Source organism: Pristis pectinata, chromosome 2 (genome assembly GCF_009764475.1).
Source record: "Pristis pectinata isolate sPriPec2 chromosome 2, sPriPec2.1.pri, whole genome shotgun sequence".
Lineage (NCBI taxonomy): Eukaryota > Metazoa > Chordata > Chondrichthyes > Rhinopristiformes > Pristidae > Pristis > Pristis pectinata.
Window position 1 is genome coordinate 47,658,724 of NC_067406.1, and position 13,074 is coordinate 47,671,797.

The following is a 13,074-nucleotide window of genomic DNA, read 5'->3' on the forward strand; positions in this document are numbered from 1 at the left end:
TTCTGTGCCATTTTCTCGAATGTGGGTTTAAAGCTAATAAATTGTCATGGAGAAAGGGTTGAATGACCTTCCCCTACCACCACCTCCCCTCGTAAAGGCAACAAACAGCGATGTGATAGGCATCACAGATTGGCATGTGCTGCTAGAATATCTGTAAAAAAAAATTGTGAAAACGTTTACATTTGATTAAATATAAAAAAACCCAGCTAAAAAGATCAAACTATCACTATTAAAACATGGATTTGATAATTCCAAAACAGCTTAAATCAGCAGTAACATACAATGCAAACATAAAATCGTTCCCCTCTTTTCACGTGAATTGTTCGGTTCAATTGAATGATATTCTGAATACTACGGATTATATAAACAGCGTATTGGAAGTCAGCTACGACACAATTGCGAGATTACCTTATTAAAACCAGGAAGAACAACATAATTATAGCACAATTTCAGTCATCCAGTACTGTAGCTTGAACAATAAATTCGTTACTGGTCAAAAATCAAAACATTTGCCCTTAATTATTTTGACTTCGGACTTAACGTTAAAGTTCATAGCAATTAATGGAAAGAAATTAAGTGAGATATCGTATTATTAATAAGTATTATTGAACTATGGAAATAGTAGCGGTGAATTGATTGTGCTTCACGGGTAATAGCAGCAGAATGAAGCTGCTAATAGTAACATATATATTCAAAAACTATTATAGGCAATCCTTCGGTTGAGAGGATGAATGTAAATGCTTTCCTATCCACATGATCAGTATTGCAAGTTGGTAACCCCTTCTAAGCAATGAGCGCCCACGGAGCATTTCTCGTGGCTGAGCATTTTGGGGATCCTATCGCCTTTGGTCTTTCTCTGGTCTGTCGGTAAATTTGGGAACGGTTGGTTATAATGAAGCACTGGCTTAAGTCCTCATGACAGGAAGCGTAATGTTGTTTCGGGAAACGGCGTAAAGCAAATTACACTAAGGTGTATATATTATATTGTATGCTCTATTACTTAAGTTTAGTATCTTTTGGTCCAGAGTAATACCCATTCTCGTCTTTTTGACACTGTCGCCAGGCATGGTAATACTTTAAATGAGCTGCTCTCCGAAAAATAAATAAAGCTTCATCCTGCTTTTTGGTGAAAAAGATGAACCACAGAGAAACTACATTCAAGAATTATCATTAGTTGGTGTCCCCTAACTACTATGTTCCAATTTTAAACAAGCTAATTTACTTGCTGGAACATAATTACCACCGACCCTTTCTCTCTCTCTTCTAATTCAAACTGAGTAGCAATTACAGGTTGGCTCGTTGATTTTGAATAGGAAACTGATCTGAAATTGACAAGTAGATCATTGGGACAGGGATACCTTGGGTCTAAAAGCGCAGGCTTTTCGGACAATTTACTGCGATGTTACAGCGGACAAACTGCTAAACGCTTTGTTTTCTTCCTCACCGAACTGTAGTCTGTCACTATAGGCTTCCGCTAAACCACGTGCTTATTTGTCAGTTTAGGACTATTATCCCCAATTATTCTTTGTAATTACGTATTAGGTTTACGCACAGTTGAAATATCGAAAAAACGCACCAGTGTCTCCTGCTCGTGCCACCCACGTGTGTTACTCCTAAATCGCTAGCTCATATCTAAAATAAAACCCTGGCTAATTAAGTTTGTTCAAATGTGCACTCCTGATAATGTATAAAAAGGTAAAGCTCGTTAGAAGTGTTTGTATTTCAAGGGCAGAAGATGCACGAATGGACAGTTCATGATCCAACGCGTTAGCCTGTCCCCAGTTTCTGATCTGCATTTTTATTGAGTCATTTTAGTCAGTATCCGCGCATCATAGATTCGAACAGAAAGCGAAGTTGCTCTCTTTTGGTTGATAGTATTTTATGCAGTATTTTCGTTACTCGCCTATGAACTGTGAGCTCGTCTGTTTTACAATGTACACACGCACGGGCGCGCGCGCGCGCGCACGCACACACACACACACGCACACACACACACAAACAAAGTATGCACAACGGAACAGTGTTGTTAGGAGGGACATTAGCTTCATAAGCTAAGGGTGAAAGATTCTGGAGAACCGTTCGTGATTCTTGTTGATTAAAGAAAACGGACTGGTCAACGTATTAGTCCTGCAGAGAAACTGGGCGATTTCATTCACATACATTGGATAGGTTGCAGAATTGTTCAAAATGTGCATTAAACTACAGCTGTCGATTAGGTTTGAGGGGTTTCCATTCGTTTTAGCAATACTTCCGCCCTCCTTGGATTTAGTTGGGGCGGTCAAATTCAGAGATCCCTAGGAAGAGTTTTTGAAAACGTCTCTGCGGAAATTTCGGAAATAGCAGGTTCTGCCGTGAATGCTTCAGACCGTTTTGCTCCAGAACACCAGCCCAGCCTTTGCACGAATTCTGAATCACTAAATTGTAGATATCAGTAAAATTATTTATTCATATATTCAGACTCAATGATACCCTTGGAGTCCTTTCAATCAAACGTGCTCTTATCGAGATGCTTTGTGCGTATCCCAGGAGTGAGTTTAAATGATAAAATACATACACCCTCATTTTGGAAGCAACCTTGTACTTGCAAAATACTTTCCTATTATTTTATTGTCTTTCATTAAATCAGATTTCGCCTTTAAATAATACCGTAGAAAAGGATGATGTGTGACGCCAGCGTTCTTACCTTAATGTTGCACTTTTCTTACACATGACGCCTAAAACAGATTGGAAAACTTCGGATTTGCAACTCGGCAGAATTGATCAGTTCTTATTCTGCACATCGCATTCTGTCCTGAAGCACTCTCCGCAACCTTCTCCAGAAAAGAACTAAAACAATGGATTATCTACACTGGGTGTTGTACTATCAACTTGTCCCATGGAAACCCTGGGTATAACAAGATGCATATGTTGCCCTCATATTTATTTATTCAAGAAAGATATAAGTCGTAAAACAGTCAATCGAAAGCAGATATAGTCGCATTTTATTGTTTCGGTTTGTACCGTGTCTGCAGTGGAAGCAGTATCGCGTTTATTGCAGCTAGACTGTCTCCTTAGCTGCACACTGACCTTGCCATGCACTTCGCTAAACACCTAAACGTAACGCATTTTTTATTTTAAAAAAGATCCAATTGCGTGCTTATTGTAACTTATTCGCAATCCTACTTACAACCCCGATTTTGTCAAACATGTGTTTGTAAAACAAAATGTCCATATTCCATGAGCTGTTGTGCTGAAAACCGCATCCTGGAAGATTTTCATCAGGCAAATGATTTCGGATTCGAATTACCTATGGAAGGGCGGGGAGAAAGTTAAACTCTCCAATTTAAGTAATTGCAAAATATTAACAATAACGCTGAAGCTTTGAGGTGTAATGAAGGCTAATTGCCAAAGCTCAAAGAAGCTTATGGGCACCACCGATATGCATATACAGGTGCTGGGCTGCAGGAGACGGTCGCCAAATGCTAAACAGAACGGGGACGGTCATATAATAGAGGGCTGGAATAGCAGATCCGGAGCTCAAGAGACAGAGAAAGGAACATGGGAGCGGGAGGGGGGGGGGGGGGTGGTGGTGGTGGAGAGGTCGGGGCAAGAAAGGAAATGAAGCTGAAAGGCCCAAGGGTTTGGCGAGAAGAAGCTGCAGTACCAGCAGCAGCGCTGAAGCCCGGCGCGCAGGCACTCGCTGCCTCCCGGGCAAGACAATGCAAACATCTGGTGCTGCCCGGGTCGAGCCCTGGACCAATCACCGCGTGGTGGGGAGAGAGGCCAACGGGAGAGGGAGTTGAGGGGGTTGGGGGGGGGGGCAGGTGGGGGGGGGTAGAAGAGAGGGGGGGGAGGGAGGCGGATGAGAGAACGGGGAAGACGGCGTGCGTCTGACGTCAGGCGCGCTCTACGTCAGACCAATGGCGAGAGGTTCGAGGAAGCGCAATCAGAGTGTGAGAAAGATAAGGAGCAGTGAGCATGAGCGGCAGGACTGCGCACACCGCCTCTGTGCACAATCCCTTCCCCAGTGTCTGGCAGCAGCGACCGCACTCCTCTTAACCGGCCCTACTCTGTGGATATAACCAAGGACTCCCTGCCTCCCCACCCCTCCAAAACAAAATACAAAATCTAAGGGAAAAAGCAAACAAAAAAACAAACTTTTGCACAATAACAAGAAATGGGAGACATGGGAGATCCACCCAAAAGTAAGTTTTCTTCATTGCTGTTGCATTTCGAGAATCGGATTCAGGTGCAAGGAGTTGACTAGTTCCTGTAACTGTAACTTTACTGTTATCTCTGGCTTTTTTTTATTTCATTGCTCTTGAACATTAATTGGAAATTTTTGGTTTATTTCATAAGTTGTACAGCAGTGATCTGAAGGTTCAGGTAAAAAAAAGTCTTCCATTGAGTCTGCATTGTTAAATGTATTCCCACCACTCGCGATACGTGTGAATAAAAGGATAGAGTTGAAGTAAAGCAGTGCTAAACATTTTTGGAGCATTTGGATCACTTCTTTCAGAGCCTTGTCAGATGTATCGCAGATACACGCATCTGATTTTTCAGGCTCTCAGCTAAGATAAGCACAGTTTGATATTACTAACAATTGTATATTTCTGCTTGTAAAAATCCAATTGTAATAATATGATGCATGGACTTATTTTGGAATGTTTTCTAAACATATACAAATATAAGCACGCAGTTTAAAAAAGTTTGCATGCTGCTAAAGATAATTCATTTTTTTTAAATATCAGAAACCTATTTCTGCACGCATTTTGTTGAAAACTGTGTGAAAATGCTAACACAGAAATGGAGTTTATTTCCTGTTGATTTAGAGTATTTTAAAGTAACCCGCTTAACACTAAAGATACAATTAACAGTACTCCAGTTCTTTTAATCTCTTATTTTAGACGCCACCTTGTTACAATACGGCCTGAAAATATATCTGTAGATCTAGCCAGCAAATGTAACAGCTAAATAAAATAAAACAATAGTGGAATATATGTCTGCTACAAGAAGCCTTTGATCGGTTTCACGACACCATTTTCATATCAAATTACAGAAAAACGCCTTATTTCACTGTGTGTTGGTTGTGGGAATCAGATTCATGATCAGTATATTCTTCGCGTTTCTCCGGATCTGGAATGGCATGCCGCTTGTCTAAAATGTGCAGAGTGTAATCAGTATTTGGACGAAACCTGTACCTGCTTCGTTAGGGATGGCAAAACATACTGCAAGAGAGACTATATTCGGTGAGTGAAGATCTTGGATACTTTAAATAAAGATAATATTCCAGCAATACCGTTCCTGTGCTCTCTCTAAATGCACCCCCCCCCCCCCCCACCAACAAACTGTTAACCCTTAGATGGCTTTATTCGTTTTCCCTTATCTTATCTTAACTGACGGGGAGAGGAGATCAAGTTGCCCATTATTTGGCAGCAAACAACTGGCATATTTATATCATGTAACTGTCTCCTTTGGTAGACACACAAATCTGTGAACATGGAATATGCGAATTTTGACACTCTTGGTTCTGATGTCCACATATCACAGCTTTAACAACCGATTAGCTGTTTTAACTATTTACGGGATACAACAATTCGTTAAATAAAAACTTCGCTGTCATCAGTTTAATCTGTGTATTTCCGAATGTTAGTAATTATGGTTTGGAAATGAGGCAGGTGAACTGAAAATGCAAATGAAGTCCTGTGGGCACTGTCATATAGAAAAATAGTGGAACACTAAGTAATCTTTTACAGCAGAGTAATTTTCACCTAACATTAAAACTTGCAATGTAAAATGTTGTGCATAAACTGGTGCGTTGATTTGTTTAACTTTTACCAATGAACACTCAATATTTTCCATCAAAATGGGGAGATCAAGCCTAAAATGAAGTCTTTGCTGTACTCTGAAAAACAATGTAAGAAACATCATCGCCAGTTGAAAACTTAACTCTCAAAATAATGAGTTTTATTTGTAGATGTTCCAATGTCACTTTATTTTTAGTTTGGATTAAATAAATTGGATTGGTTAAAAAATGAATGTTGGTGTTTAGCATGACAACATGCAAGGATTTAAGATCGTATCAGCACGTACATTTTGTAGATAATTTGAAATGTTATAAATAAACCACGTTAGATCGTATGCCAGCTTGCTTCATATTTATACATTATAAAGGTTTAAATACTTTAGCATTATGTAGAACTGTATCATGATGTAGTAACTAAACTCAAGATTTAAACCAGGAAATATGTTTCACGTTAAGAGTAACACGAAGTGTAATTTGGTCCTTTGTTTGAATAGGATGTTATTTGTTTTGACAAAATAAACCTACAGAATCATATCAAAAGTAATTCTGTCTCGGTCTCTTTGGTCTACCTTATCGCTTTGTGTTGAAGTATATGGCATACTGGAAGCACTTTTCACCGTTAGTAAATTTCCCTCGTACCTTTTGACTTGCAGATTATACGGAACTAAATGTGCAAAGTGTAATATAGGATTCAGTAAGAATGACTTTGTGATGAGAGCGCGCAGTAAGGTGTATCACATCGACTGCTTCCGCTGTGTGGCGTGCAGTCGCCAGCTCATTCCCGGTGATGAATTCGCGTTGCGGGAAGACGGACTCTTCTGCCGGGCTGACCACGACGTTGTCGAGCGAGCGTCGGTTGGCCCAGATCCACTCAGCCCCATGCACGGCAACAGACCCTTACAGATGGCGGGTATGTACGCTTTCAAAACTCGATTTTATTTAAAAAATCCATTCATATTTAATTGGAATGAAAACAACTCTCCTATTTCTATACTACATTTTGAACTTCTTACATTAAAAAAATTATAACCAGGGTACAATCGTAATGATTTGGCACAGTGAACTTAAGTTTTTTTTTGAATTTTCCTACATTCACTGCAGTTTTAGATCTTGACAATGGGCCTTGTGTAGTCGAAATACTTAGGACTGAATTGAACCATTTACTTTGTACCTGATTTTTAAATATATATATATATTTGACACCATTCACGATAAATTACAAACATGTTTAACCAATATAGATGTGGATATTCTTTCCTTCCACCTGATTTTAAAACTTTCTGAACACTCTCCAGTTACCCTTGGGTTTCAGTTTGAACTGTTTAAATCATCAGTAGTTCGAGATAAGAGCTTTGAAGACACTTGGCTTCACTTGGCTTCCCATCGCTATTCAATTGAGTTAATTTTTATGAAGATTTGCCTGAATCTGAGGTAGACAACTGAACTTTAGTCCAGTGATAGTTCCTATTAATATTTATGTAAATTAAGACATTAACATTAAACCTCGAATTTGAGATTTGCTTTAAGATATCTTAAGAATGATCTGTATAATCTACATATATCAAAGCAATTTTCAAGAATTGATCTTTCAATTTATATCGCTCAAAGATCACTAATGTATGGTTTTATTGTCTGTCAGGGCCGTGTAACCTCCTTTACTTAGATCTCCAAAAATAATCGAATACAGTTTGCCCTTATTGAAATACAGTGCATTCCGAAAGGGAATCGATGTGAAATCTACATAATTATAGGTTTGAGGACTTTTCAAGTAGGGTCTGGCGTATGTGATATTTCATACCAGTGTAAATATTAGATTTTATTGTATGCAGCCACAGTTCTTGTTTTTTTTATCCTTTCTAGCAGGAGGGTTTTGGAAGTAAATTTGTAACCTTGCTCAAGTAACATGTTTCACACTAAATATCAAATTGCAACATCCCACTTTTAATGCTTGATTGCATATTTCACTGCTCTTGTGGCTTTGTATAATTTTCAATAATCCACTTAAGAATGCAGATTCTATACGTAAAAATACTTTTCCTTTTTAAATTATATTGTCCATTTCATTACATTTTATCACATGCATTTTAGCATGTTTTTTATATAACCGGATAATGACCAATGATCATTCAAACATTTCAGTTTGACCGAAAAAAAAGCATATTTTTCAGGGAAACAAATGGCATATTTTTGAAAATGTAATTTTACGTGCTGTACGGTCCACAGAAACTTTGATAAACATATCAAATTTCGTTATTTTTTGATCACACCACTGAAACTTTACGGGAGCTCCGTTTATCACCTCATATATCTGCATGAAGAATGGAACCTGGCCTAACATAGTGCAAAACAAAGTTGCTGTAATGTAAACCTGTATACAAGGGAGATGACTGTAGCAAAAGCGACAAGTCACTGATCGCTTGACTTCCTTTAGAGAGTTGATTGGATCAGCAATGTACTTGTATCCAAAACTGCATTTGTACCGAATTTACTGCAATTAGTATTCATCAGCTAACTAAAGAATACGGTTCTTATTGAAGCCGAACCTGAAACCCATTGATTCAATTCTTCTTTTCAACTGCTGTTTCTGGTTAATTTAAATTCAATTGGTATCTGTAGATAATATACAGAATGCATTCAGAAACTATTAAGGATTTATTTCTTTTGGTTTTTTGGCTTCATGCAGTTAAATCGGTTTCGGACACCATGTCGGGAAGTTCAAAGATTACTTTTAATTTGATTTTAATGTAAATTCTGACCTAATGCTTCATTTAAAATCAGATTCTCTGACAAATCCGTGATTCGCTTATTTTGAAATGAGAGTTTTTTTGTAATTCGCCCAATTTCATTACTGTGACTCCAGGATCTTTTTAAGATTCAATTTTATTGTCAGAGCAAATAATTAGACCAAGTTCTTTTGCCTGTCATGCTATTCAACAAAGCTAGGATATGTCGCCTGTTTTTATTTGTAGCAGAGCCCATTTCTGTCCGACAACCAGCTTTGAGGCCACACGTTCATAAACAGCCTGAGAAGACGACGCGGGTTCGGACAGTTCTGAACGAGAAGCAGCTCCACACGTTACGGACTTGTTATGCAGCCAACCCCCGACCCGATGCGCTCATGAAGGAGCAGCTCGTTGAAATGACAGGCTTGAGCCCCCGTGTCATTAGAGTCTGGTTTCAAAACAAGCGCTGTAAAGACAAAAAAAGGAGTCAGCTCATGAAGCAACTGCAGCAACAGCAACCCAACGACAAAACAGTAAGTGTCTTACCTTCCTGCACTTGTATGGAAATTTTGGGACGCAAAATGTCAATTTCTATGCAAACTGTAAAACGGTCCCGAAAATCACGTTTAAAACCTGATTTTTTCCCCTGTAAGGAATGATATGATTACATTAATAACAACGCCTCTCAATTCTAATACAGTTTGCCTATGATAAATTTCATAGTTCTAATTCATGTAGGCAAACTTATTGTTGGTGAATTTGAAATACTTTTTCATACCTTGGGTGAAGCTGAAAAAAAACTTGAAAGTTAATACAATTGCTTGCACAGATGAAATATAGTTTTATTTTATAGGTTTAAATGATTGTTCACTAATCAAAATGATTTCTTTTAAAAACAACTTTACCTTATAAACACGACCATTACATTCAGGGCAATCCCCTTTACCTTCTATTAAGGTTACCATCACCAGACCAAAGATTTGTTTTAGATGAATGAATATCATATTTCCAACACTGGAAATAATCTTTATTTAAATATGTTGCTAACTTTTGGTAATACTTAGTCTTGGCTAGTCCAGTGATGATAGTGGGTATGATTACTGTTCAACATCATTAGCAGTTTCTAGATCATTTAATGCATTGACTATTAAATCTAAAGATCACAGGTGAATTCTTTGTTGGATACTAATATGAATGAACTACTTTATCTGTTTCATATGAAATTGTTGGGAATAACATACCACCACTTGCATTGAGGATGACAGACTTTAAGCTGCTGGGAGACCGGAAGTGGCTTAAACCAATCTCTGTAAAGTGTTTGCATTACAAGATGCTCAGTACAGAAGGTTGTACTGAGTGGCATACATGGTTAACAGAATGAGAAAAGAAACAATGGTTACTGCAATTAAGTAACAAGTATTATTGCTTGCTCTTTTTGAAGAATATCCAGGGGATGACAGGAACCCCAATGGTAGCTGCCAGCCCAGAGAGACATGATAGCAGTTTGCAAGCCAATCCAGTGGAGGTGCAGAGTTACCAACCGCCTTGGAAAGTTTTGAGTGACTTCGCTTTGCAGAGTGATATAGAACAGCCTGCATTTCAGCAACTGGTGAGTGCCAGCAACATGCAGAACACCATCACCACCACCACAATACAGACTTCACCAGAGCTCACTGCAATCAGGGGACCTACTACACACCAATCCATATATAGACAATTCATGGATATAAAAATTGCAGAATCCCTCTTTTGCCAGCCTTAGTATTTTGATTTTGACGACCATCAAGAACGTAGGGAGAAACTTATTTTGTTTACTCAAGTTTTCTCCCACAGATTCAAGTAGTTTGTGTTTAACATTATACACTGGAGATGACTGTTGGTGTCTGAAACATAAACTCTTTCACTTTATTCAAATTGTTGTTAAAAAGCAATTTAATTCAAGTGTTTCAGATTCAAAACACTATTGATCATGTTAATGAAGGCAGGTGATCATAGGATTGTAGGCAGGACACATGAACCATGAGCTAAGTTGATTTCAGTTTAATATACCATTAAAGGCAATGAAACAAAATGGATGCTGTTTCTATGTTGTCTCAGCTTTAGGTTCAGCGTTATTAAAAATGGGTTCATTGATAATAATAACCCCCATCCGCTGTTCTGGGTAACAAAAAAAAACAAAGTTGAAGATACCTTATTTCACCTAACTCTCCTGTAAAGGTGAATGTAAGGTGTCTGGCTTTATATGCTCTAAATGATGACAGAGTTTTGTCCTTGAATAATTGGGTGTAATTTAATTCTTTAACATATATATTAGCTGTTTTATATTTTTGAGGCATTGCAAAGCCACAATTACTATACTGAGTTGAAGGTAAATTTAAATTGTGCTTCCCTCTGGTACATACCTTACAACATATTTTGAATACTTAAGTAAAATACTGGTATAACGATGTATGCAAACTGCATGTAATGTACAAATAAAATGTCTCAACTTTGTAAACCTATTTCAGTTTAACTGTTTGAGGTCAATGGCAGCCTCTTTGTAAGGTGTCCCAAACAAATGATAGACACATGTCTTGCCTTTTTTTATTGGGAATACCTTCATGTCATATATATTTATACATATTTAGTGGCAGGAAACATCATTCTCTTGTTTCAGATTGCAAAGGAAGTGTGGTACTCAAGAGTTAAACAACTCTGTGATGTCTTACAATAAATAATAAATTGCTGAAAAATATTTTAATTTATAATGTACTTTTGGAGAGAAACTGTACCATTTTACACTATTAAACATTGTTGCACTGGGATTTGCGACTAGACCTACTTGTGCGTTGCTATGAGACCTTGATTATTTGCTAAGGCATTGTTTTAATTTTAGTGATATACAGCACTTTAGATAACTTGGCAGAAGGCACTTTATGTTTTTAATGTAATTTGATTGTCATTAATGACAACATTAATGCAAACCACTGTACAGCCATAGTTACAAAAGTCATAAATATATTTTTAATGAATGTAATTTTCTGATATTTGTGTCTTTGGATTTATGTCAACATTTTAAGGAGGCTGGAGATCATTGATTTGCTATGATTTTTACAGGTTAATTTTTCAGAGGGAGGGCCAGGTTCTAACTCCACTGGAAGTGAAGTAGCGTCCATGTCCTCCCAACTCCCTGACACACCAAACAGCATGGTAGCGAGTCCTATAGAGGCATGAGGAGCCTGAACTCTCAGTGCAGCCCTACAGAGAGCCACGAGGAACCCTGGACCCTCAAACTCTCTGGCCCACACTTTTTTTATAAAAAAGTTCATGCAACCTGGTCCATGTCTGATCAGAAAGCAGCCATCATCCGTTTGCACGAAGTCTCTGTGTTCAAACAACTAATGTTGTACCCTAGCAACACTGTGACGACAATCAGACACTAGAGTGGGATCTGGCTACAAGCGCAATTAGAAGAGATTCCCGAGACATCCGGGACTTCATTCAGAGACATTTTTGAAGATATAGAAAGGATGTACACTCGAGTGATCCTGAGGGAATGCATTGCACATGCAAACAGATAAGATGATCCAGTGGAGAAACTATAGTCCCAACATCTTCAATGGTGCTGCCTAGAAAGGACATCAGTGGGTCAGCTTTGCCAAAAAAAATCCAGAAGAGTCCCATACATCTGCAAAAAAGTGGACTGGAAAGACAATCGTGACATGCAGAATGTACCACAGCCTAAGTAGTTCAGTGACTATCCTATAGGATCAGTTCTGAAAGGTATAGTTGCATTTTTGCAATGCTTTTAGTTGACCTATAACAAGGACTTTTGGATCCTAGATCATTAGCAAGTAGCTGGTTCATGAGATTACTGTCCCTGCAATGAAAGTATGAAGGCAACTACTGATGTTTCATTTTTATTTTTTATTGAAAAGCTCAAGCATTGCAACAAGGTATACCTCTTTTTGCCACAGCTTCGTGGGATTTGTGTGTGAACTCGTGTCCGTCCAGAATTGTCCCAAAGATGTGTATGTTCCTAGGTTAAACCAGTTACCAACAACGGTTTTAGCTCTGGAAAGAAACATTTTGTTTGTTCTTGTACTGCAAAAATTATAAATAATTTATTATTTATTGTCGACAGACTTGCCACTTTTCATGTCTTTATGACATTTTATGTTTGCTGAAGTAAAAGATGTACTGTGGTCTTTGGAAAACATGTCTAATTTTATGTGTCCTGTCTTTTCTTGATGATTATGTAAAATAATAAAACGCCATATGTAGAAATATATCCTCAAGATTATTTCACTAATAAAAAACAAAATAACTGAAAAATTATATAAGCCTTTTGCAGATTCTGCAATTACATTTTAATAAATTAGCTTGCAAGGCTAACTACTTTTTAAAACAATTTTAATTGTTTTATTGTTACGTACATTTAATGAAAAACATCTATTCCAAACTGATTTTAATCCATAATCTTTCAAAGACTCAAGCATATAAATATTTTGGTGTTTTTTCTCTGTTAGTATAGACAAAATATGATAGCTTTGAAAAAATAATTAAATTCATTTAAATATGAAGAGT

General features: G+C 37.7%; 1 protein-coding gene across 1 annotated transcript; it reads left to right on the forward strand.

Moving 5' to 3' along the window:
- Positions 1-4,139: 4,139 nt before the first annotated feature.
- LOC127587298 (insulin gene enhancer protein ISL-1) lies at positions 4,140-11,721 on the forward strand. The gene is made up of 6 exons (XM_052045582.1): positions 4,140-4,184; positions 5,039-5,228; positions 6,439-6,695; positions 8,755-9,041; positions 9,950-10,117; positions 11,605-11,721. The coding sequence occupies exons 1-6, from the start codon at positions 4,157-4,159 to the stop codon at positions 11,719-11,721; spliced, it is 1,047 nt and encodes a 348-aa protein (XP_051901542.1). The 5' UTR covers positions 4,140-4,156.
- Positions 11,722-13,074: the final 1,353 nt, after the last annotated feature.

Coding starts and splice junctions, on each gene's coding strand:
- LOC127587298 (XM_052045582.1), top strand. CDS start 4,157: ATGGGAGACATGGGAGATCCACCCAAAA. Junction 6,696..8,754: donor CAGACCCTTACAGATGGCGG/GTATGTACGCTT, acceptor TTTTATTTGTAG/CAGAGCCCATTTCTGTCCGA. Junction 10,118..11,604: donor AGCCTGCATTTCAGCAACTG/GTGAGTGCCAGC, acceptor TGATTTTTACAG/GTTAATTTTTCAGAGGGAGG.